At 38.2% G+C, this 27,641-nt stretch overlaps 1 protein-coding gene across 2 annotated transcripts; it reads left to right on the top strand.

Annotated features, from left to right (window-relative positions):
* On the top strand, positions 1 to 27,641 carry glrbb (glycine receptor, beta b). Of its 2 annotated transcripts, none has more exons than XM_044205656.1 (10): positions 1 to 374; positions 3,176 to 3,314; positions 5,556 to 5,662; positions 7,060 to 7,127; positions 12,741 to 12,967; positions 13,981 to 14,063; positions 15,289 to 15,429; positions 19,077 to 19,229; positions 21,301 to 21,385; positions 22,923 to 23,055. In XM_044205656.1, the coding sequence occupies exons 2-9, from the start codon at positions 3,193 to 3,195 to the stop codon at positions 21,357 to 21,359; spliced, it is 960 nt and encodes a 319-aa protein (XP_044061591.1). In that variant the 5' UTR covers positions 1 to 374; positions 3,176 to 3,192; the 3' UTR covers positions 21,360 to 21,385; positions 22,923 to 23,055. The 2 variants fall into 2 exon arrangements, with proteins under 2 accessions (XP_044061591.1, XP_044061590.1); XM_044205655.1 differs by lacking the exon at positions 21,301 to 21,385 and adding an exon at positions 26,456 to 27,641 and having other exon boundaries at positions 15 to 374; positions 22,923 to 23,215.

The following is a 27,641-nucleotide window of genomic DNA, read 5'->3' as shown; positions in this document are numbered from 1 at the left end:
GAGCGGCAGAGCGTGGTGCTGATGGGAGGACTGATGCTCTCCGGCTCCGTGCAGCCGCTACTGCGCATGTTGCATGTCAGGAACACGCAAGCCTCCATCTTGGGCATCCCGAGCTGAGGCGAAAGGGCAGCAGCCATAAACACACTAATTCCAAAAACACTAAAAACGGGCGCGGCAATAAAAAACAAAACTGGCAATTTGCCGAGATGTAACTTTTTTTTTCTGAATCCCATTCAACAAATTGCTTCAGTGAAGAGCGCGGAGAACAGAATGGAAAAGAAAGGCAGCGACTGGTCTGGAAGGCTCTGTTAACGACTACTTGCACTGTCAGCTTTACTAGGTCCCGTTTTCTAAGGAACTGACAAAGCCAAACGGTAAGTAGGACTGCGTGACATCTTATGTGATAAACAACTTCCGTGTTATTTATGTTCCTAACGTGCGCTCATGTGAAGTGTAATCGCATGGTCGCGTTCATATGTATTGGCATCCTCTTCCTGTATCCCTCCGTCATGGTGGTCGCTGTTGCTATGTTGTTCTCTTTCCAGCCCCTCTGCTCTTCTGATGCTCAGGCTATGGGCAAGTGTCCGCCTCTGTTGCTTACTTTTTTCTTGTTAATGCGATCTGCAGCCACAGGTTGTGATTGAATTGGTTGCCTATCAGTATATTGATGAGCAGAGAACAGGCCTTTCCTTGTGGGTAAGTGTATTATATTATTAAAACAAAATAGTGAATATTAAATATTATTTACACCAAATCACACACACACACACACACACACACACACACACACACATATATATATATATATATATATATATATATATATATATATATATATATATATATATATATTGTATTAGCCTACTGTTAACATTAATAGCTCATAAATAATATGTCACTCATTTACCTAAATATTCTCACCTTATTACAGGACTAATTTTTCATACAACAGCATGTTTGTGGTCCAGAATCTAAAAATGCACAGCCTGAGGAAGTTATCTGGGCAGAGCAGAATTGCTTATTGACCTTGGACCCATGGGGCAGACCATGTAATGCTGCTTGAGTCACTGTCAGCAACTGTATGACAAAGCATCTGCAGTTTTAAAATTGCCAATAGTAAAACACAGCAAGGATAATGTTCTACAGTGGTGGCACAGAGTTGACTCAGGCGGTACCAAGGTCAATTTATGGACTTGGTCTCAGCTGAACCCACATTTCTCTGCACAGGAATGAGTTTATCTTCGGTGTGCATGATGTCCTGGTTATCTCTTAAATTTTGTACAATTTTGAGAATGTACACACAGCAAGGTGCAGAATAGTGTGAGCTTCAATACAAGATCAACAAAAAGTCTCTCAAATCTGTTCCAATATGCATCAGTCGCCCCCCAAATAGAAAACAGCCTTGATTAAGGCTAAAGGTTGGGTAGTAATGCATAGTATATTGGAGAGGGAACACGTCGCAAGATCAATTTTAAGGGTCACGAGTTGTTTCACAAGATAGGAAAAGAAGATAGGAAAGAAGAAGAAACAATATCCGCACCGCACAAAATTATGTTAATTTTTCTGACTTTTCTCAGGTTTTTTTTTTCTTGTGAAATACTGAGTTTTACCTCTTCAGGACTCTAAAAACTATTACAATTTAAAAATATAAGGACACATCATCACCTCTTAAGGGGTTGCATCACAAGACAAATCTTAAGGTAGTGAGATAATTCACAAAATAGAAAAGCAGAAGACAAAACATTTCTGCTGCTCAAACCTATGTCTGTGGTTTTTTTTTTTTTACTTTTTAAATATTTCTTCACATGAAATCATCTCTTTAGGACTAAAAAAATCTGAGAAGGGAACAACACTTTGGTTAATCTGCTCACATCATAAAGACACGTGTAACCTGTGACAAAGGGTTGGAAAGGGACATTGCTTGACTAAGGGGTTACAAGCCAGAACAAGGTTGGGAAACAGTGCCATGTGATGTATGTTCATGCCATTGGTCATATTGTGATTGGCAATATCAAGATTTTGCAATGTGTCTTATTTTGTAATATGACTCATTTCATCTCTTCAGTGGAATGCATTATTGACGCACCCTGTGCTTCTTCCTCTTTCTCCTTGTTGGGGAGACAGGAGTACATGGTCAGAGATGGGAGTTGTCCTGTAGAGACTGTTGGCTTTGCTTTTGGTCTCATTTTTAGTATTTGTAGCGTGAGAAAGGACTGTAACACCACAGCCATCATAGATCAAACCAAATGATATAGTTTAAAAAGATCATAATAAAAAACTGTGGCAATAAAAAAGAGAATCTACAGCTGCATGCAGAAACAATATTATTAAGCCTTTTCTCTGCAGGTTCTAGACTGAAGTAGAGGATATTTCAGGTAATATTTATTTCAGCCATCCTTTAGAGGTCACATTCACCTGACGAGTCCTGAATGACGTTATTCAGGTGCATTACTCCACTGGATTGGATTTATGCTTGAACTTGCACTACTTGATTAAACCATGTCAGATTGATTAATTTACATTTCAGACATTTACTGTATGTGACATGCATCCAGAGTAAATGGGAATGCATTATGTCAAGAAAGCAATGGGCAAAGTCACAGTGTTCAGGAAATAGATAAAGTACTCTGAAGATTTATACTCCCACTGAGGGCAAAGCTTAAGTAGCTACTTTTTTCTGTCACATGTGCAAATGAATGCTGAGATTTGTTGAATGTGACAAGAAAACATTTCAATTTGGGTTACTGAATTGCACACCGTTAAGCTTGATTAATTTATATGCTGTGGCCTCTTCTCTTTATTTAAACATTTTCAGTATGTAAAATGGAAGTATGTTTTCATTAGTGTATAATCACCTGAAAATAAGAATCGTTGTGTTTTCATTACCTTAGAATGAGCCGTTTATATCTACAAAGGGAGCGGGTCCCCTTCCACAGAGGTCGCCATGTTGCACTGCCATGTTTCTACAGTAGCCCAGAATGGACAAACTAATCACTGGCTCTAGGTAGGGCCTTTCGCGTTCATGAGTTTCACGGCCACCGTAGTTTCTCCTACACTCTTGGAAGGGGAGGGTGAGATGAGCGGTATTCAAATGGTTGCAAACTGCAATTTCAATGATCGATGCCACTAAATCCTACATACTGGACCTTTAAACAGTTTGTTTTTTCCTCCACAGGCTCGGGTCACACCACAATGGGTATTAAGAAGCTCGTCATCTTTCTCCTGGTCCTCTCTCTTTGTCTAGAGGGAGGATCTGCCAAAGAAAAAGGAACAAAGAAGGGAAAGAAAAAAGGGAAGCAGGTTTACTGTCCATCGTAAGTATGGAATAAACAACACCATGGCCTGGCATACAATGCAAAAGACAATATAACATATGTACTTCATGTAGCATTTACTGCAAATACTACTGTAAGTGCAGTAATAACAAAACATGATAATGCTATGAGTTAATTTAACTTTACAGTTTTAAGGTGGCTATCAGCTCAAAATAATTTCTAACTAATTGAAATATGTGACTGGTTTTCTCAAAATTTTAGATTCATTGCATGACCAAACTTGTTTAGAGGTGCACTTCCGTAAAGTTAAGGGAATCACAAGAGACCAATATAAAAAAAAAAAAACTGTGCAAATCAATGCAGCAGAGGTTTTTGACTTTGTCTCTAGTATCAAGCTCCAAAAACACTACACTACATTTCCCATAATCCAGCCAATAGTATCTTTTCATTAGAATATCCTTGACTGGGACTGATGTCCCCAATTCGTAACACAGGCTTTCTGTTGTAAATTTGTAGTTTCCAAGCCCAAACTGAGATGACCCTGATGACATCACCAGGTGTGTTTTCTCAGACTTGACAAAGCTCTTCCAGGGCCATACAAGACATTAAACAATTGTTTTCCTTGGCTGAGTAGTACTCCCAGTGACTAATAAACTGACCTATATGTGTGAGTTCCCCTTTATGGTCTTTTTGAGGTGCCCCAATATAAAAGAATTCAGTTAAAGCATAACTTAGTCTATTTTACGCCTGATGGATCTTACGTTCCGGTCTTTATCCTCCAGTCATGTTTGACTAGATCTCATCAGCTGCTTCACTGCAGAGCTACTCAAGTCTGATATGAATCTGTAACCCAGTCAATTAGGAACAATGGACATCCTAGAAATCACCACCAAATCCACCAAAACATTGTTGTGTTAAAAATACTGAATACTTATGTTTAAAAAAAGTCACAGCTTTTTGTACAAGATGCTACTTTGGCCTCTGCTTTAGCAATTCCTTATGTACTCTTTACTGGCTGTCTGGTAACATATGCAAGTGTGTAAGGAAGTGTTAAGTAAATAGGGAAGTTGTCAGGTCATGGATAAACTAAAACAGTAAATTCTGTATATGTCTCATAACAGAATGAACATCAATATGTCCTAACATGCCTTTGGACTGTCTCTATATGTAGGAGCTGCACCCTCTACTTCCTTAAATGGTAACAAATGGCTCGACAGTGAAACGTCCTGAAATGAGGGAGAAACTGTTTGATGTAGTCCCAGTATTGGCAAGTGTAAGCTGTATGACATATTTCGTGTTTAGTGCTGCGGATGCCTTTGTGGATCAGGAGAACCACTTGGTTCCAGTTTAGCTGTTGTGCTTGAGGTTGTCAGAAGGGTCTGTTAAAAGACAAAAAAAAAAGAGGTTTAGTGGATGGGAATTATGTGTTTCACTTTGATCAGAGGAACCGCAGAACATACACACATTGCGCAGCATTCCTGTGGAGCACTTAACGCATCCTCAGTGCATGATAACGTTTACATAATGATATGTAAAGTGCTTGGAGAAGGGAAATTCTTTGGCAGGAGAATTCATTGCCACCCACAAGGAGGCTTTCTGTTTCTCCTTTCTCTCCTGCCAGATCCTGTTCTCCCCTTTCCCTCTCTCTGTCCCATTGTTTTTTCATCAGTCAACCTCAGAAAACAAATGATGTTTGGCTGAATGTCTTTGAAAGTCACCACTTTATGTTATGGTGGTAATTTTCAGTAGACAGATGTTTTTTGCTATTTTGCAGGATGGTTCAAAGGGACATTTTTATTTTGGGTTAAATAAAAAGTGGAAATTCACTGCAAAAAATATACAGTTTGTCTCGTCAAGCCGCTAGCATGGTTGTAGACTTCTTAGTTTTGTTAGAAATATGATCCTTAATGACTTAATACATATGTTCTGATTTTTACTCAAAAACTGTTACGTAATTGTCCTATAAGGTTAAACAATTGTCCTCTATCTGCCTGAAGGATCATGTAAACTTCTCCAGTCATGATCTGGAAACATCTCAGAGTAGCACCACATCTAATTTCTTAACATTCCTTCAGTCTAACATTTCCTGCAAGGTCCTAATGTTAAAAGCTAATTTAATTCCTAACTGGTTGCTCTCTGAGGTTATAGTTTAATCAGAGAGTATACAGAGTAGATGTGGGTGTACTGTGCATCTGCACTTTTCATCTGCCAGGAATTTGACCTGCTAATGTAATCGTGCCTACAGTTCCCTCTCTGTCTTTTTTTTTTTTTTTTTTGCAGACAGCTGTCATCTGAGGATCTGGCCCGAGTCCCTGCAAATTCAACCAGTAACATCTTGAACAGGTTGCTGATCACCTATGATCCCAGAATAAGGCCCAACTTCAAAGGCAAGTCTCCTTTCCTCTTCATCTGTCTCTGTCTATTTTTAATTTACATTTTTGCTGCAGTGCTGTCATGCTAATTAAAGAAACAAGTCTACTATGAATACGTACCTCCAGATTTCTTCCATAAACTTGGTGCAGGAACTTTGCATAAATGGTGCTTGAGACGTTAATGAAAATGAATTTCCTGTTATGCATACACTTGCATATATAACACGTACTACAATACTGTTACAATAAGATGATGTTCTTGGGTTGAAATCTGTAACTAAAGACAGTCTCAAATCTTAAAAAGCCAACATACAGTGTGAATTGTGCATGGTATATTTGACTTTTTGGTGAGACTACTGTTATTTCATATTCTATTAACCTTTAATTATAAAATGAATTATAAACATTGAAATTCTACAGTAACAAATCAGGAAATCTCTGCTTCTTTTTTTCAGTCTTTCCACCACTAATCCATCTTTACAGTGTACTGTAAATGTCACACTGTAGGGAGTACCAGGCTTCACTCTCACAGAAACAGCCATAAAAATAACAAAGAGGTGCTTGGTGACCTCTACGTCTAACTGATGGTCTTACCAGTCTTCAGGTAGTTTCTCAGTTAGTTTTCATCCTCCAGCACTTGGCCGCAGGAGCTGCATCTGGGACTCGATGTTTGATGTGTTGTGAGCAGAATCAGCTCCCTCTCTGACTGGTCCAGCAGCCAAACATCTGCTCTTGATTTCAGGGTGGGCTGAAAGCTCCCCGTCCATTAACATCCATGTCATAATCTCCCAAATTACATCCTAAACTGTGCCTTGTGAATGACTTTGCCCAGGCCTATAAAATTGTGAGCTGCTTTTATAGACCATATTGTGATATTTTAAGCTAACACAAGAAGTGTTTCTTGAATATTAATTAGTTTGCTTGGTTGCATTAATGCATGGAAGATGTAAGCGTTATGCCACCTCCACATTATACACATTCATTTTGTGAATTGCTTGATAGAAATTATCCAGTGAAACTCCTGAGCCTCAAGTAAACACCTCAAAGAAAATAATTTATTCAAAGCAGGATGAGCAGTCTGCATTCATCAAGGATTTTATTAGTTTATGCAAAACACTGAGTGGAAAGAGATGCCAGTATACATGTTTAGAGTGTTATTTTAGCAGATGGGATGAGAGGGGGTTTTTATTACTTTGCAATGTTGATAAATTCTTTCACAAATCCTGATCAGTAACATAATCAATTTAATCACCAGGTACAATATAGAAATAAACACTTACAGGGTTTTAAAAAGCATACTGACACTTATTGTAACATACAAGCACAGAGGTACCTCACTCTCATTGCAAAGCAGCTGGAAAACACAGTGCACTCAATACTACTATTATCTTATTTCCTCTATCTAAATCCAGGAATTCCTGTGGAAGACAGAGTGAACATTTTCATCAACAGTTTTGGCTCCATTCAGGAAACGACCATGGTAAGAATTCACTTCAATCCCACTTCAGCCTGACAGTATTGGTAATCAATACTTTTGCCAATCAGCAATGGTGGATCAGAGCTGACAACTGCTTTATCCTACAAGTTTTAGGAAGAATGCATGAGCATGTTTTCTAGACGGTAGCAGACCATTTAGCAATGAATCATTATGAAGACTGGGTTTTTCATGCCTCATTTATCTGATGGCTTAATTGCTGATAAAGAAGTGCAGTTTGAATGCTAGTGAGCAGATTAAACTCAAGGACGGCACTGGGTCGAATCTTGATCACTTAGGAAACAATAACGGGAACATTCCTGAATGTTTTTAATAAGCCCAGCTTACTGGTGTGTTTTAATTTAAAGCTGCTGGGAGGAGCCACTAAACATTAAGTGTCTCTCTCAGTAAATATATTCAATCATGTGACAAGATAATGCAGTGCAGAATGACAGAATCCACATTTTGACTTGATTCTGTCTCATAAACTCCTCCATGTAGGTTACAGTTTGAGTTTTATGCCAAAAGAAGACTTCTCACAGAATAATTGAAAGCACGATATAATATAATATGTAATAATATAAAATGTATAATAATAAAACAAGACTTCAACATATTGTCTCCAACAAATAATGCAACTTCTTAGACCTGTAAGTAACAAGATGGATCATCAAGCCAAATCTGATAAAACGTCAAAATTTAAAGTTTTATTTTGACCTTTAATTACAGTGCATTGTTTTTTCTATGATTTTAACCAAAATGCTTAAGCAATTCTGATTTTGTCGAAAACCAGACTTGCAATTTTTTTAATAAAAATAACTGAACAAAGAACTGAAATGAAGTCTAAATTTGGTGTGTTTGCAAAGCTGTCAAACTGCTGTCAAATGCAGCGCTGCTAGCAAATTCCATTTCATTCACAATGTGAATATACATATACTAGCACTATCTGGTCAATGACATCCATGCCAGATAGAGAGGACCACACGTTTGGGGAGCAAACACAATTTGCATACTCCAGCTAAACATAAAATCATAGCAATGCATCTGAGCCTTAAAGACTTGCAAGGAAACATTTGTGAAAACATTTTTCACAATTTTAGCATGCAAACCTGTGTACTGTGTGGCAGCCAACATACAATTCAGTGCAATTTTGCTCGCAAACCTACCATTTTTCTTGTATGAATGATCCGATTTTAATTATGGAATATACTGCCGAACTCAGTCTTCATAGGAACAGTACTAGATTTTAGACATTACTCCCAGAGTCCTGTTACAGTTCTGGACAGTGTCTCAGTCCAAAGCAGTGATCAATGTTCTCCTACTTCATTTCATGAGGAGTGATACTCTGAACAAAGCCTTAGATCATATATCCTGGAATTGGAGCTACATGAAAATCTACTTTGGAAATATTTTTTCTGGCTGCAGATCAGTCAGATCAGAGTGTGTTCACTTATAAAATCTTCCAGTGGAGAGTTTCACACCAGGCCCAATTACAGACCAGTTAGGGTGATAGATGCTAAAAGTGGAAAATTCTTAAAACTCAAAGTGTAGAAGAGGGGTGCACGGATGGTGGAAGAAAAGAAAAGCAATTGGAGGAAACAAGAAAGAGGGGAAAAGAAAAGATGAAGAAAAATCAAGGAGAATTAAGAGAAAGAAGGAAGAAAGAGCAGGAAGGAGGAGGATGAGACAGGAAGAATGAAGGTGGAAAAGAGATGAGGAAGAAAACAAAGTTGGGACATTAAGCAGAAAGTGAAACACTTTTTCACTGTCCCCACCCAGATTTATCCTGCCGGTCTGGGGATTGACCCGATGATCTCCTGGTCACAAGCTCAATTGTCTAACCTTGAGGCCACCACTGCCTCCACAAAGGGCTGAGGAAATTGAGCAGGGGAAAGTCGGAAGAAGAAGAATAAGAATAAGAGAGACTTAGATAGAGTGGAAAGCATAAAGTAAGAGAAAAACAGAGAAAAAGTGAAGAGAGCAAGAGAGGGAAGAATTGAAAGAAAGAGAAGCCAGGATAAGGAAACAGATAGGATCGAGAAAGAACTAAGAGCCAAGAATGAAACAGAGAGAGAGAGAGACGACGGACTCCCAGATGGCAACTTCTGTCTTCTGTCTTCCCCCTGGACGCCCAATGAAAGACAGAAAGAGAATGAAAGTGAGGAAGGTTCAAAACAAATCCGGGAAGAGAAAGAAGAGACAGCTGGTCACCTCTTTCCCTCAATTTATCACTCTATGGGGTATCTGATCTCAGGAAACCCTCTCTCATCATTTACACCTCCCTCGGCTAAACACCACCGTGTCCACTCTAGTTAACACATCTATTTTCACTTTATGATTGTATTCATCAGGAGATGATGACTAATTTGATGTTGTGAGATGAAATAAATTGCGGCTGTGTTTTTTGGGTTTTTTTTTTGTTTTTGTTTTACTGCTTCTCAGCTTGAGTTTTCCTCGTTGATTACAGTGAGCACTTGTGTTAAATCTCTCCGGAATCGAATGCAGTACTGGCAGCTTGATAGTGAGCCAGAGGGAAGATAAATTTCCTTGTCTGGTTTTCAGAAAGGCGAAGGTGTGGGAATTGGCCTGCGTCTCTGTCAGACAGAGAAGCAGTAGCTATTCGTGCTGTTGCCTGAGGACCAGGTGGACATTGGAGTCAAAATTAGGTTGTATAGAAATGACAGCTTGCTTTCCAAAATGAGATATCAACAATTTGACCACTGCTCTCCCTCACCAAAATGTTTACTGGCAGGAAAATAAAGCACATTCTGGGTTACTGCTGAATTTATAAACCATCCTAAGACCTCTGTGTATGGAAGTTTTTGAAATAGTTCCTGCCTATTCATAATGCATATACAGAGAGGAAGGAAACCTTTCATGTGGTTACTTCTCCTCATAGACATGGATCAACCACACATCATATCTTTTCTGCATTTTTGTCAGGAAAATGGTCTGTGTGTGTATGTGCCTCCTGGATGTTCAGTAGCTTTATATGATGATTATATACTCAATACTTGCACAATGCTGGGTCTAATTTATTGGTATATACACTAGGGTGAGAGATAAACTTTAATTAAGTGTCAAAATGCCACTGTATTTAGAATTTGTATTTGGGTATATAGATAGCATAAACATCTGTAGAAAAATAAGTTAGTGTATGTGTTAATTAAGTGTATGTGTTGCTTTAGTGTGAAGGGTTTTAGTGTGAAAAGTGTCCTTCTAGCTTAGCAGAAAGGAAAAAGGACAGACAGGGTGTAACTCTATTTGTTTGTAATATTACTGTATATGTGAATAAATACACAGACTTTCCAGTCCAGTGTTTAGCAGGATACTATACTGTAGATAAATGTACCATACTGCTGACACACAAAAAAAAAAATCACATAACAAATATACTTTCATGAAGAACAGAACCACATTCAGGTCAGTTGGCTGTTTCTCACTGTCAAACCTGGCTGTAACTACAATAGTTTCCAGTAGGAATATATTTTGCCAGCAAACCAGTTAACATACATTTACAGAAAGTGAGCTAAAACTTTAAAGAGATGATATGCCAAAATCTGCTCTGCTCACTCAATCTGGCTTTACTAAAATATTTTTCAGCAAACACATTACATGTATTTTGTCAGAAATATAAACCTGTGCAATTCCAAAATAATCGCAGCAAAGTGAGGACGTCTGTGGTGACTGCAATGGCTGGGCCATGTGTTGTGAATGGGGACAGATGGCATACCAAAGGTTGCGCTGAGATGGACTCCTGAACACCTGAAAGACCAAAAATGACCTGTCGCAGAAGTGTGACGGACGAGCTAGCCAAGATAAATTTAACTTCAGATGAGGCTCAACATGTTGCCAAGGATAAGGTCCAATGGAGGGAGCTTGATGTGGCCTTGTGTCCCACAGGGGCTGAACAAGATTAAGTAATTAAGTAAGTAAGAGGCTCACTGAGTTTAAAGCAAGCCCCAAGCTAGGGGTTTGATGATTTCTGTCATAGTGGCCAAAGTTGGAAGTGCAGGTCATGTGACCCAAACACATCCATGACAGAAGAAACAGCTGTAAAATTATAATGTAAGTTTCCTAAGCAACAGACTTTCTAAAACTACTGACCAGCTACTAACAATTAGAACCATTAGGTCCATTGTTTCTTTTAGAGGCCACCAACAGCAGTATTAATAGATTATTTTTATGTCATTGACTTGCAAACAGTTGGTCAGACTCAACCAGAGAAAGATAATAACAAGCATGTGTAAAGGGTATGGAAGTCAGAAACAATGACCTGGGTGAACAGATATCACTGGACACCTTATCCAATGTTTAATACATGTTTGGTTTGAAGGGATGAGTTTCTTTGCACTGATTGACTAAGATTTGACTCTAGAATGATTTGCCAAAGGAAAAACAACGCTTACATATGTTTAGTCTAGTTCCATTATTTCAATTGCAGTAGTTTAAGATGAAGTCGTCATTTTTGTCATTTCATCCAGGTGATTTTTTTTGTCAAATATTCACATGTGAATGTTATTGTGGTCCATTATGGGCCCTGCTGCAGATTTTTCATGAAAGCCTACCATTCACTGTGTTCTCAATATATGAGATTGCACCATTTATAATCTGAAAACACCAGAGTGCAGAGCATGAAGCATTGGCAAATGTTGGCTTTTAGCAGACTCCACATGAGTGCATAAATGTTTTGTTTTTTTAAAAAGGGAACCAATATTATAAAAATTGGGAAGAGTGAAGGAATGGAAGGTGGAAGTTAATTTCTTATCCGGGAGCACACACACACACGAATACAGCTGGTATTTTAGTAGCTTTATTTGACATGTCATCCATCTTCACCCTCAGCATTAATAGTCCTTCCTAACACCTGGTCCCAGAGCAGCTTGAGGCACAGTATCAAAGCAGGCACAAAAAAAATGTCCCAAATACTTTCCCACCAACAAGAATGTGGACATTTCACTAATACGCTCTCTAATGAGGTATTTGCTGTATCACATGTTGCTGTATTGATAACATTTGACCCTTAGACTGTGCAGCTTTCTGGATGTTGACTTCTTTAAAAGTAGATGTCATGAGTGTTTCCCCTGCAGCTGTAAAATGTCACTTGGCAAGCTTAAGTGGTCTGTTGAAGTTGCTGGTGAAATGTTTGCTATGAGAATATGCTGCTTGTCAATGAGTTAAAAGAAATCCTAAAATAAGTAGAAAATGCAAAATATCAATGAGTTGGGAGTATACAGTATACAGATGTCTTAAAATACAGTGTAGGAAAGGTGCTAACTAACAGGAACATATGCATCAAACCATTAGTATCATGAAGTATCTAAGATGTCTTTAGAAGGGTTAGAAATGCCTTTATTGCCCTATTTAGACCTCTTGCAGTGTTATTGAGAGGGATCTTGACCAGAGCCCATGTAATTATGAAAATAAAAAGTGGCCATTTTGCCGTCCATCTGGGCTCCTTCCTTGTTAAAGATTTCTAGAAAACGTGTGTTAACATAATTCCATTCAGAGAGTTTTCCTTGTGGTCATTAATCCATTTAAAAGCACTCAACTTGTGTCCAATAGTACTAACATGATAGATACATGTTTGTGCTTGTTTGTTGTTGTTGTACCGAACAGGATTACAGAGTCAACATCTTCCTGCGGCAGCGTTGGAACGACCCCAGGTTGAAGCTACCACAGGACTTCAAGTCAGATTCCCTCACCGTCGATCCCAAGATGTTCAAATGTCTCTGGAAACCTGACCTGTTCTTTGCTAACGAGAAGAGCGCCAACTTTCACGACGTTACCCAGGAGAACATTCTCCTCTTCATTTTCCGTAATGGAGACGTCCTCATCAGTATGAGGTAATGAATATTAATTATATTGTTTTCTGTGTCTTTTCTGTTACAATGTGATTGGCAAATTGCAGGCAATATTTAAGGTACATGACATCCAAAGAAAACACTGGTCCCTTTTCCAGCTCTAATGGAAGGTTTTGAATATTTAAATATCACACAGTTAATTAAAACTTTTTAAAATTAAAATATGCTCAAATTGTTGTTTATGGAATTGTTCCAGGAAAATGTCACATCACCTTGAGAGCGTCTGTTATTAATTTAAAAATCCTCTACACAGTACCTTTATGGGGCCTTTGTAATAAAAAAAACATTAGCTATAAACTGCAAAAACTATTTTCTTGAAACTTTACAAAATTATTTTTGCCTTGTATGAACCTTTACTCAAATTATATATTGTTAGGTACAGAGAGGTCTCCACCCACAGGAAATGATGAATATAAACTTTCATCACCTTGGTTCATTTTGGTGTGTGAAGTTTACTGACGTTACATTTTAGAATGTCTTTGAATTGAACTTCCCATTTTTCAGATATTTATACCATTTGGAGCCATACATTTTTTATAAATTGTTGATTTTAGTCCTGTGTGCATCTCAATCAGAACAACTTTTTTTTCCCCTCATTTGAAGGATTCTCTGGGTTTTCTTTCTTTTTTTCTTTCCGGGTCAAGAATTATTAAGGCTGTAAGAGTGAAATCTCAAAACATAATGAGACTGTTGACATGCATATGGTAAAAAACATTTTATCTTCCAAGGGTCTCAATGTAAACTTGTTGGGGCTTTAGCACTCTGCTGTTCCCAGAGATAGTCCTTGTGAATTTGTTTGTAATTTTGAGTGTAAAATATCTTGTTTATCTCAAATGCACTTCTCAAAAAAGAGACATACGGGTAAACCCTTCAATCCTATGAGATCTCAAGGTAATAATGCAAACAAGGCTTATGTGAATGTAAGTGCATATAAGAGAATAACAAAAGCAGGACATAATGAAAAACTGAACAGAATTTTATTCATCCTCCTCCAGGTTGTCCGTCACCCTTTCTTGTCCTCTGGATCTGACGTTGTTCCCTATGGACACACAGAGGTGTAAAATGCAACTTGAAAGCTGTGAGTTTTCCTGAAATAATACACCTTAAACCACCTCATCATTTGAAGTCCAACTGAAATTAAATTGCATTTTTTTTGTGCCATCTACAGCATACATATCTGCTCTATAAACCACTCATCCTGTGCAATTCTTTGAGAACAAATCTGAAACCAAAAGGGAGAAACTTATATTTTTTGGTTTCATGATGGCGCCCCCTAGTTTTGCATTAATTGAACCGTTCTGGTATCCGTCTACATAGATGGAGACCTGATTTCAAATCAGCAGAGCAGACGGTCAAACTGAGCCAGACAGCAGCTACACAACACAAGAGCCACACACTTTAAACAACAGCCCAGCTTGGCCTGCTAAAGTCTCCTTTTTAATCAAACTTGAACATGGACACACATATTGTCCTGTACTTTAGCTTGTTGATTGACAAACATTCACCGGGGAAAAGTGCACTGCTAACGTAGATAACTAATTAAATAGCATGTGAATGTACCTGCAAATGTTGCTCTGGTCCAGTTAGATGCTGGTGTGGTCCTTACTCTTCAATACCACTAACAACATGCTGTCTGCCAATGTCATGTAGGCTACAGCCCCAGAGCCATTTTTTCTTCCTTTTAATAACAAAAATCTATTAACAATACATTTAAAAAACACATTAATTTTTACTACAAGAAGGGATGCCTAAATGTGTTTCCACTTGGTTTTTATCACATCTGCTTGTTGGTATTTGTTAGATACAGTATTTATGAGTTGGGAATATATTTGTTGTTTTTATAAAATAGTTGTTTTGGGGTAAATGAAAGCTTTTTGCTTGTGTTTAGAAGCCGATTTCAGTGGTGAACACAGAAGTGGAATAAATCATCATATTTTAAGGTTGTTGTGAAAGTCTCATAGCTAATTGAGCTTGACCTTGGTTATTGCATCTTGTTTACAAAGCAGTTTAGACTTAAATAAGCAAACTAACTTTAAGCCAATTTCTGCTAATGCCAGGCCCGACTGCTGAGACTTATAGCTTTCTGCTGGTCTGTGTGCATTTATGTTATATTTTTGTACTCTGATTGTATGTTTCTATTTGTAAGTGTGCTTAACAAGCAGGCAGATATTGTGGGCGTATACTGTATATGTATATATGCATTTGTGTACACACTAATGTGGTTTCAACACACAAATACACATATACATTATATGTGTATTTGTGTTTCATTTTTTGTGTGCCTTTGTACCTCTTTCATCCAGTTGGCTACACCACAGATGACCTGCAGTTTATGTGGCAGACAGGAGACCCAGTGCAAATGGACACCATCGCTCTGCCACAGTTTGATATCAGACAAGAAGATATTGATTATGGGAACTGCACCAAATTCTATGCAGGAACAGGTACTGTTCTTTGTCATAAATCCAGTTTTTCTTACATATTTCTAAACAGCAAGTTGCAATGCTTATTAGAAAGGAAAGTAGTTTTTGAATCATTCAAAATACTCCTTTTAGCCAGTTCTAGCCAAAAGTAGCTAGGTCTCCCTTTTGAATTGACTCACTCAATGGAAGCTGAAAATTTACAGCAGTTAAACATTTTGAACCAGTAAACTTACTTTTTCCAGCATTTCCATTAACTACAACGTCCGTAAGCTTAACAAGGTTTTCACTTCAGTGCTGTTCATCTTTGGGCTTTAGTTTCATCCTTTCATTAATGATTCTCTCTGAAATTAGAATATTTTGTTCTGGGAAGGCACAAAGTTATTCTGCCTTTAAATTTAGACCCCAAGGATATTCATGTGCCTGTTGCTTGCTTTTATTATTAACTTCGCCAAGAAGTTTATGTATTCACTCCTGTCCAGTAAGTTTATTTTGTATGTCATGACATCTCAACATTTGCCCAACAGGTAGTCTTTGGGCATAATAACAACTAATTGCTCTGATCTTGGCCTGGAATTTACAGGCCGATTGGTAGTTGGACATTTTCTTTGAGTTGTCTAGTTGTGGGTTGTTATCCTTCTGGCTGTAGCCATCATACAGGCAGTGTTATAGGTTTCTAGTAAAAGAAGTCAGGAGAAGAGGATGTGTCTTAGTTTGGTGCCATTGATTGAAAGATGAAAGCCCAGCAGACAAGATCCTGGACAGCAGCGAGCAAGCTTCAATTGCATGTTCTTATCTGACCAAAGGTAATGCCGTGTGACAATCTTTCCTGTAAAGGCCGGAAGATTATTACCCCTCTATCATCCTGCTTTCATTTGTTCAAGGAAATTAAATTTTAACACCTCAACAGCCTACAATATTGTAAAGATGAACTGTGGATTATTTTACAGTGTGGAGATACACTGTCTTTTCTAATAGAGAACAAAGATGTGTATGCACTGTTGTATAAACATACAGTCAACTGAAATCACAGAGTGAAACACATTTAGTGACCTTCGTCAAGTCCAGCGATATTGAAACTTTCCACAGTCATGTCAAACATGTTATTCTCTGCTCTTCTCCAAGTGAACTGATAATTGCCTGAACAAAAAACACACAGACGCACATAATAGTCTCCAAATATAGACCTTCGTTGTGGCAGACCTTTTCACTTGTCTTAGGAAAACCACAGGTGTAACTCATATCAGTGATTCAGGTGTGCCAGTGAGCCAGCATGAACAAACAGAACGCTGGCTCCAGCACAGCTGAATGGAATCAATAATGTTATTAGTTACACGTCTGTTCGGCAAGTTCAAGTGTTTGCTTTGAGAAAGCTCAGTATCAGAGTTATAGCAAGATTAAGTTTGGACAATCAAACCTCAGAAAAGCTCGGGTAGGATTTAGCTGTGTAAATAAAAACATAAAACAAGAAGCAACACATGAAATAAAAACTTTTCTCTATGAAGAAAAGAATACTTTCTTTTTTAATATTTAATGTTTGCATAAATTGAGAAATGTAAAGGTTTTGTGGAGTTTTCTTGTGAACAAACAAAAGCACATTACATTTAGTATTACTCACCAAAATACATTGTGTGTATTTGAGATCTAACAAAGGTGTTGAATGCATTTTCTTCCTCATAAAACAACAACAACAAAGCCGTATTTTCTATGTTTTAAATCATGCATTGCCTATGCTCATGTTTACTTACTTCTTCTTTCCTTCCTCTGTTGGCACATTACTATGTGTCTTGGTAACTGCCATGAACTGTTGCTCTGTGGAATAGTGGAAGTCAAATGCATTCATCTCAACCCTTTAGTCACTTCTCTAGTGTGTCTTGTATTGTCAGGAAGCACAAGTAACTCTTTACATGGAAAATCTGATTTGCATTGTAAAATTTTACGGACTTTTGTGTGGCTACATAGATATGTCCAAGATGTTGGGTGGAGGTAGCTAGGAAGAACTCAATCATACTCAGACTAATGTAAGACATGTCACACTGGTATTTTTCCCAGGATGCTGTCAGGGCTAAAAATATTCCTATAATGAAATAGAAGAAAAACTACACAATTTACTGGTACTGTGCCATACATGTATTCAGACCAATGTTAGTACAAAACGACATTTGCAATGAAATGGAAAATCTCTATCAGCCAACAGAGCTGGTATGACCTCAGTGCTCTCGCACTTGGGAGGCACACTGCTGGCAATGAGTCAGCCTTTTAACGAGTTGCCATGGAAACCTGGCCAGACACAAAGATCACCTCTGTGTATAACTGGTTCGAGCCTGCTCTGCGACACAGGCGGCCCTTATATGCTGTATAAAGCTCACCCAGAGATTCTCGTTACTAGTTAAATATTACTTCAGCCCATCCACTCTACCATCCCATTGGACCTATTGACCAGCCTCAAAGAGCAGAAACACAACACTGCTGTAGGACGTCTGAGGTGTATAGATGCTTATTCCAAACTGGTTTAAGCCCAACTAATGAAGACCATATTTCTAGTAGAGATGGATCGGTTAAACAGGATTATTTATGAATGGAAATTTATGCTGTACTGTTAAGAATGATAACCTTCTGAAAACAGGAACATGTTCCTATCCACTTAAAATAGGAACTTTTAGCCGCTTACCAGAAGACAGATCTAGGTCTCCTACATACAGTAGTAGGCAGGTTATCAATGAAAGCAGGGCTTTTTGGGGTGCTGCCCTGAGTGCTCAAACAGATCTCAGCTTTAACAAAGTTAGCTGAAATGATGTTAAAGTCCTTACGCCCACTGACCTTTTTCTTTCTTTTCTCTTTTGCTTTCTCTATTACTAATGGTGCGCACAGCTGTGCTTGCTTTGTGCTTGGGCAAAAGGAGGCAGATCAGATATAGGACTTAACCTGGCTTCTACCCTTCCTCTTAATGCCTAATACGGACTTAATAGACCAAGTCAGTATAGGGCCATTTCTGTCATCTGCTTTGTTTTAATTCAAGGGCTGGATCCTCCTAAGTTCACATTTCTAGACGAATAAGTCATAATGGGCCAACATATTTGAAATGACAAATATGGTCTGTGGTCATGTCATATTGTTCAGACCGTAATTATGAGCAGCTGGAATAATGTCCATGTCAGCCACCTTGTAATTCTGAGTCAGTGATATCGGGAATTTCAGCGACAGCGACAATATCCCCCACTTGGTGTAAAGAATTACAAAATCCAATATTAACACTAATACAATGAATCCAGCTAATTTAAAGGGAGTTATACACTGTGTGTTTGTATCTGGTTACACTAGTTTATGAACTGCTACAAATATGTAACACAACAAATTTAGTAGGAATTAAGAAGGGTGTGACTAGCTAGCAGTGGGGATATACGCAATAATGCATGAACGCTTCCAAGTCAGAATAACGGAAGGTTTTTCTGGTCCTCCCATTCTGCCGACATTGCGAGAATGCAGCATGAATCATCATGGGTTGTGCACTTAAAGGATCCAGCCTCTGAATTGGAAAAAAAATCCTTTGTGTCTAATGCCAGTATCATGTACTCTATGCTTGCCTCTCATTTTTGAATTTTAAGGCAAAAACTGTATGTTTCACTAAAGTTATTTAATCATATTTTATCATTTCCTCCTTCCTCGTGTAGGGTACTACACTTGTGTAGAGGTTATCTTCACCCTAAGGCGACAGGTTGGCTTCTACATGATGGGTGTTTACGCCCCTACGCTGCTCATTGTAGTCCTCTCCTGGCTGTCCTTCTGGATCAACCCTGATGCAAGTGCCGCCAGGGTCCCTTTGGGTACGAATTATTTGATCAATTCCACCAACCAGCCTCCTTGTGCTGTTCAACCAGGGTCAAGTACGTGGTTGGACGTTAGATTAAAAAGAAGGGTCGGTGAGAGTGTGTATATTATTGAGGAAATTAGGTGTGAAAACATCTGTTGTAAAAAGCCATGGGGAAAAGATTGTGGTCAATCAAATAAAAACCTCTCTGTAGGATTTATATGTTTTTAGGGATCACTGACATGGCCCCAATCATCTCCATCATGACATCATCAATCACTTTGACACCATGAAGGAATTTTATCTATCAAGCATGGTGTCATGTCCAGTGCTGTTCTATATGTGATAAATCACTGAATATCAATCATTCAATCAAACTTCCACCACCTTCCAACAACCGAAGCTGAATCAAAGTGCTGTACAACATTAAAAACAAGATAAAAAATAATAATGATAATAACAAATAATAATAAAAGTACAAATAGGTCAGCAGAGCACATTACAACATTAAGATAAAGAGAAGTGTCACAGGGCCACTAAGTGTTAAAAGCTATTCTAAATAAGTGGGTTTTAAGTTTGGCTTTGAACAAATATAGCTGTAATTGACAGATGGAACCCACCGCAGTAGTGCTTTAGGTAAGTGAGTAGCACTTATCTAGTGTAGGTATAAATACACTTTTTGCTGATTGGACCTTGTAAACGTTATTTGTTTTTAGTCATTGGGGAGACCAAGATGTAACTTATGACTAATAGGTTTGATTTCCACATCTGTCATTGATCTACCAATGCACTCAGGCACATCAGATGACCTAAAATATAAGTCTAAAATATAACCTTACCTGATAATTTTTTTTTCTAGCCAGCCTTTTCCTGTTGAATTGTAATGTAATGCCTGTTTAGCCACATACACAGATTTCCACTGCCAAAATTTAACAACATTAAGTAAATTTTGGCTGCTTAAGATTAAAATATGCAGGTAAAGGACTTAGCTAATAGTAGGAAACAAGTACAGGCTCTTGTGTTTCTGATAAATCCCTATGTTCATCAGTGTGAGCAACAAGGGTTTTTCAGGAGACAGAGAGAACCAGGAGACACTCAGCTGGCCAACAAGGCACACCTGATCCCTATTAACCTAATTAATGAAGATGAAGGTGTGCTGAGGTACATGAGGACCAGCGCTGTTTTTTCAAACCAGAGAAGCGCACAATGTGTCTAGCCTGAAGAGGGTCCATTTAGATTACTAGACTATTAGCCCGAGCCCTGAAGGGGTGCAAGACTGGTAGTGCTTAATTTATGATGTGTTTTTGTTTATGCACTGAATAAATCACAGGCAAGAAAAAGATGAGCAATCTCTAGTGTCCCTCTTGTTCACTGTGTTGGTTGTTGGCACAGTCCTAGTTTCACCTAGTCCTGCATGATGGAAAAGGGACAGAAACACTCAAACTAGCTTCATATACTTTGTTTTATGGAAGACAGGCTAATATGAGGAGCACACACTCTTCTCTTGACATCTTTATTGTTCATTGTTCTTCATTTCTTTGTGTTGCCCTGAATATTTACATTTGTCACCAAACAAAGTATTGGCTTATGTTAAAGCAGACAAGCACACTGTTTAATCCATTCCTTACACTTTTGCGATTGTGATTTTGGTTTTGGAAATGCTAAAAGAATATACGGAGTATCACTCTTGTTAGAACCCAATTCACACCTGTAGCAGCAGGCTCCAGTGTGTAATTGTCCATCATGTTGTTTAGAAAATGTCCTCTTCATGGGAATGAGAAAGAATGAGTACACGTGGTCTCTATTCTTAATATATTTGCCTTTATACATATTCATATTCCCATACATGCAGGCTAACACTGCACATTGTAGAATTGACATACAATATTAACAATTCAGATAAAGCTTGTGTTTGCTGGAAAAATGTCCATTCCACTTTTTCCTCCCCCACCATAATTAAACCGGTGTGTATGTCAGTGTCACTCACATACAGTATCACAAAGGCACCTCTGTGTGCATGGATAAGATAATCCATTGTTACCCCACTCCAGTCTTCCACTTCCTCCTTTTCTCCATCCTTCCTCCAGTTGTTTATCACCACTTTCATCCCATCATCACTCCAACTCCTCCTGGAAGCCTCCTCTGACTTCACTCTAAATGGGATCAGTCCAGGTCAGTCAACACCCAGGTGTGGGACTACTCTCATTTATTGCTCTGTGCTGTGTGTGTGTGTGTGTGTGTTCGCATTTATGTGTGTCTATGTACATGTGTGTATATGTATCCATGTGTTTGTTTAACTGAGAATGCATGTTTTTGTGCATTGTCATGTATACACAGCGTGTTTTCTTGCCACATAGGGGATGTGAGCAAATGTTACAGTAAAAATTGGTTTACCATTGCATCACAGAAATATATGTTGTTCGTGTTTTTCTGTCTGATACAAAGGCCAGGTTTATTTTCTACATGCAGCCAAGTGTGTCACTGGGGAACAAGGCAAACAAAACTATTTGGTATTGCCACATTGCCTGATTTTCTCTGTTCATAGCTAATAGGCGGACTTCCAGGATGACAGTGCTCTCTTTAACAGTTTGTTCAAGTGAGGAAGGAGCAGTTTAGAAATCCTGAACCCTTCTTGAACTCTCCCTTGATGAATGACCGTATAGAGGCCTGGAGGCAAAAACCCATCGGTCATTCTATTGTATTTATTATCTCTGTAAAGAATCATTACAGTAAGGGAAGGGGAGTGAAGCCTTTCATTGGGGGTTATAATACCCTCCGAGGAGTCGTTCTTTCTTCTGTAGCCTGAAAGAGTTGCTGCTGTACAGGGGGAAACTCCAACCTGTAATCCTGTTAGCTATCAGAGATAAAAACAATTTACAATTACTATCATTAGAGGCTGTCTGAGCTCTTGGAGATCTTCTAAAGAAGGAGGTAAAGTAACGGTCATGAATTCCTAATTGCAGTCATGTTCTCAGACACCTTGTGTGGATGTGAGCATTTTATTACAGCTTTTGTGCATATTGGAAGATTAATTTGTTCAGTATTTTGTGCATTTAACCTTTTTTTCTCAGCAGTAGGTAGATCAAATTCTTTTCCTCACTGGAAACAAATATCTAGGTTACACAAGAAGGACTGTCTTATGTCAGTGGTGTATGTTGACACTCATGGTTACATTCTATCACATGATTAACCGGAGCTGGGTATTGATCCTCAATACTTTTTTGGCACAGACCTAATACACCGAAGCACCAAATATCAAAAACTGTCAAGTACCAGAAGCTGACATCAAATACCTGGTCAAATTTAGTGTCTTGTTTTACTTATTTTTTGATGAGAAATTCATAATCATAATTATTATTATAGTCATAATTTTAGACAGAATTTTTAGACTTTTAGAATGGCAACATTCTTATATGGCTGCTTGTGTTTAGAAAATAAAATTGCATTTGAGAAGATTTGTTTCTTTTGTTAAATGACTAACATGTTTATATTCCCTGAGGCATAGTATCAAAAGTATTTTTTTTGCTGTCAATACCAAAACTCAGCAATAGTAACAAAAACAATTACACAATGCAGCATGGCATTTACAGGAAGTATAGAAGAAAGATATATTAATCATAGTGGAAACGTCACAATTTCGAGTTTTTTATGTCCAACTTCCTCTCACTTTGCTGACTGACAAGGTTACTTGTCTTCCCACTTTGTTTAGGCATCCTCTCTGTGCTCTCCCTGTCCTCTGAGTGCACCTCCTTGGCTTCAGAGCTGCCCAAAGTGTCCTACGTCAAGGCCATCGACATCTGGCTCATTGCTTGCCTGCTGTTTGGTTTTGCCTCGCTAGTGGAGTACGCTGTGGTTCAAGTGATGCTCAACAGCCCAAAGCGCATCGAGGCCGAGAAGGCCAAGATAGCATCCAAAGAGAAGGCTGCGGGAAAGAGCCCCGCTGCCAGGAATAACACGGTCAACGGGACCGGAGGGACGCCGCTTCATGTCAGCACCTTGCATGTCAGTATATCTGGTTTGATAATTTGAGTGTGTTTGTGTGTGGTTGTGTTTGTCACCATACATGGATTACAAGAGCTACTGTAGATCAAACCAGAATGCACAGACATCATACACATACTGCTGAAATCAGTGTAATCTACTCTTTCCAGTGATATCGGTATTTCCAATATCCATTGAGAGTAAAAGTCCAATTGAAATCTTTCCTCATGTTCATCAACAATTTTGACGTTTTGGGGGTTTCCTGTTGGCTTATTGGTTAAGATGCACACCATACAATTGATACATCCCTGGTTCGAAAATAATCTTTAAAAAAAGGAACAATTTAGACTTTTTCTTCTTAATCAAAAGTCATTCTACAGATTGTTGTCTGCACTTTTACAGTGCAAACTGCTGCAGCTAATGCAGCATGACTTGGTGCAACAAGCAAACAATGGGGCTCAGGTGTAGCCAACATCTAACCAACTGACTCCATGGCAACATTATGTTTCATGTTTGCAGCGCCCAAAGTATGATGATGGTAACAGTGGTGCCAAAATTTAAAAACATATTCATCCCCAATAGAAATAATAAATTCTGTTTTTATTGCACGCTATCAATAAAAAATGTTTTGACATTATAAGACATAGAATGTCCCATTAGCATGGTTCTTGTAACCTTGGAACACTGACATTCTTCTTCATCCATTCATACACAAATACCTTTGGACATACAGGAAAAAAACAAAACAATTTCAAATGACGTAAAATTAAAACCAAGCTAAAACAGCTTGGGGTCCAAAGCCTAGTTGTGTTTATGTGTATGTTTTTCACTGACTTTGGTAATATGAAATGCCTAAGATTCCTGCTTGTAATTCTGACTTGACTTTGATTGCATTGTTCCTAGTGGGAACCTGCAGTTCTATATATGCATATGATTTAAATATGTAATGTATTACATTCATATCCATAATCAAAGCATAAAGAATGTCCCCTTGGGTCTTGATGCTGTTGGTAATCACCAAAACATTTCAATGATGGTGCTTTTTGTTGCTTTGTGTAAGTGTGCAGTGTGTGTTTGCATGTCTGTGTTTATGTATATGATTCTAAATAACTCCCACCTACAGTAACACAGTACAATGACAAAATCCAACATCCAAAATCCAGATCCAACATCCTCAGGCAGGTTTGTAACAGTGAGGCATAGAGATCTAATCTAAATGCAAAACACGGAAATCTTTTCATTACAAATTGGCATTATCTCTAACACACTTGCACACACAGCTTAGTCACGACTCAAGTCTGACACTCACATGCACATCAGGCATGCAGTATGTTGTATGGGTCTTCCAATTGTACACCTAATTGAAATTAATTTACCTCTAAGTCTACGTTAGTCCGGACCACATTTGGTTTGAGAGGATTACATTATTCCATTGAGGTTTAATGGGTTTTCTTGTCAAAACCAAATCAAAATAATGAAGCTTTAATGAGCTTAATGACTTCAGTGAGTAAGCATCCATAGTCTGATTAGATCCTGTTCACCCCGCAGGCCTTCAGGGAAGTTCATGAAAGGGATTTTTTGGATGACATTAAACTACATCCTTCTACAGATTGTTTTGTACTAGTTCCGGTTGTCCACTGTGATAGCACGTAGAGGCTGTAGAGGGGTTACAAGACCCCAGATGAGAACAACCATATTAGGCAAAATTGTAGAGAACAAAGTAAATCTAATTTTGGCTCCACATATTTTTCATTTTTCTCTTAAAATAAATGTAGTTTTGTTTTGTCAGCATGAGTCCTGTCCAAGCTTCAGGATCAAACAGCTCCTCTACTGGGTTCTCAAAATGTAGTTTGTTTTTAATCAAGTCCAACAATCCCAAACAGCCTCATTTAAATGTTCCTCTCAGTTAAGATGAAACCCATGCAGCGTGGGTGTGACATCTAAGACACATCATTGCATCTGTGTACGCACACAGCAATTTTTTTATGTGTCATACAGTAGTCAGAGAAAGTGGAGCATTCAGTTGTCTTTTGCCAATGTATGATTGTAGAGTCACGGAGTCAGGAATGTTTCTACATGATGATTTGCACAGTTTGGTCCACAAGCAAGGAATCTATAAATATAGGACATGGATGTTAACCAAGACCAAACTGGATCACGTTTGGAATGGTAATAGATGGGAAGTCTATACCTAGTTCTTGCAACCTGAGTCTGATAAAAAATACTATCTTGTCATAAAAACTAACAAACTGCATTTTGTTTCGTTTTGTGTTGGCGTTTTGGGGTGTTTTTTTTACAGTACATTTTAATCTGTGGTTCAGAAAGGGCTCAGTCAGCAGTGGTTGTCTGCATCATCTGTTGTGGTGGTATGTGTACATATCTATCGATATGTATGTATTGATCTATCTATATATCTGTACATCTCTCTATTCAGTACACACATAAATACAGTACAGTACACAGTAGCTAGATACAGAGAGAGGGGACAAAAGTAAATGGATGTGGTGTACTTTCCAGAAATTAATGCCAACATTTCTGTTCTATTCTGAGATGCAGGATGGTGTTGTTTTACCAGTAAAAAGAGCTTTTGCCAATTTAAAGATTGTTTTCTGTCATGTAATGTTTGTAGACAGAAGAAATAAGAATGAATGGAGTGAAATTTGTCACCTTGTGTTTGAAATGTTTGATTAAGTGTTTATGGCCTTACAACTAACTGTAACAATTCATGATCCAGATGTGCAGACTCAAAAGCAGACATCAGACACAGATCAGATGAAATTGTTTACTTTTTGTTGTCAGATTTTGGAGCAAAGGCTGATAATAAATCAGCAAAGGCAAACAAAACCAAACAAGGAGAACGCAGGTGGCATAAACAGGATTACAGGTAACTGGGACAAGGGCTTGAATGCTAAGGCTACTGAGAGCAATAGACAATCTAGCAAAGACTTTAATCAACCCAGAATTGAATCAACATTTTATTTATAAACATTTATTCTGCAGGATGGAATAATCTTAGTTAGTACCACATGTCAGAGTGCATGGCTCTATGCACAGTAATCCCAGTCTACTGCTCAGTCGGTCAGTTTTTAAACCACTTTGGTGTGGTTACACTGCCTCGGGGGCTACCAGCAGCGCTTTCAGACTATTAGTTAATCTTATCTTGGTTAATATGTTTCAGATAGATAAATGCATTTTGGAATGAAATGCTGCAGAATTTAATAATCAATTATGTTTTCCCTCATGTTGCTCTCATGCACCCAGGTGGCAGAGACTCGCTGTAAGAAGGTGTGCACCTCTAAATCAGACCTGCGGACCAATGACTTCAGCATTGTGGGCTCGCTCCCGCGGGACTTTGAGCTGTCAAACTTTGACTGCTACGGGAAGCCCATCGATACCAGCTCTGGTCACGGCAAATCCCAGGCCAAAAACAACAAGAAACCTCCTCCCCCGAAACCAGTCATCCCCTCTGCTGCCAAAAGAGTCGACCTGTACTCCAGAGCCCTCTTTCCTTTCTCCTTCCTCTTCTTTAATGTGATTTACTGGTCCATATACTTGTGATTATCTTTAAATTATCTTTTATTATCAACCCCCTACTTCACTCCCATGAGTTATTTATTGATCCAATTACATTCAAAAAGCTTAATTCCAAAGTGAATATTGAGAAACGTAAATCTTACCCATACAAAATGATTGCTGAGAAGAAAACTATGTATTATTATTTTTATTACATGTATCTTTACATAAAAATATCCAACTATCATCATTTGTGTATTATTATTCTTTATCTAAAATGGATATATAGCATCTTGTATTGAAATACTTTATTTATTGATAATGGTACTTGTGAGGCTAATACAGGATTGCAGCTATAACTGTTGTGATGAATGGTGTGTAAACAAATCCACAGACTGATTGCGTAACGACCGAACAGAAGATGCACAGATCTATAAAGGAGCATTTGTAAATAGGTATTTATTTTTTTTGCCCTAGCCAAGTGGGAGTCTGTTAAGTTAAAGCATTTTATTTAAGCTTCAATGCAAAGTGTAACATTGTAATTACCTTGCATGTTAAAAAAAATGCATGTATATGAAGATAATATATATATATACATATATATAAAGTATCTATTAAATTTTATTATTCTTATGATTTGCTCTTGAGGTGATGCGTGGATATGTAAAACACTCTTCCTGTTCAGATGGTCATGTAAAACTGCCACTCTTCCAACAAATGTAATGTTTGACACACTCTGCTCCTGTCCAGATGGTCATGTGACACTGCCACTTCTCCAACAAATGTAAAGTTTGTCATCTCCCATCTATAGCGTGTGTAAATGGGTCACTAGTGTGCTGTGACCATGTGTTTGTGAAATTTACAAGCAAAGAAAAATAAATGATCAAATGACTTTTCACCATTTGATGTGAATAAAAATTAACACAGATTTGAA

Source organism: Siniperca chuatsi, linkage group LG8, assembly GCF_020085105.1.
Source record: "Siniperca chuatsi isolate FFG_IHB_CAS linkage group LG8, ASM2008510v1, whole genome shotgun sequence".
NCBI classification, from domain to species: domain Eukaryota; kingdom Metazoa; phylum Chordata; class Actinopteri; order Centrarchiformes; family Sinipercidae; genus Siniperca; species Siniperca chuatsi.
The sequence above is the reverse complement of the archived record's forward strand: the minus strand, read 5'-3'. Positions and strand labels throughout refer to the sequence as shown.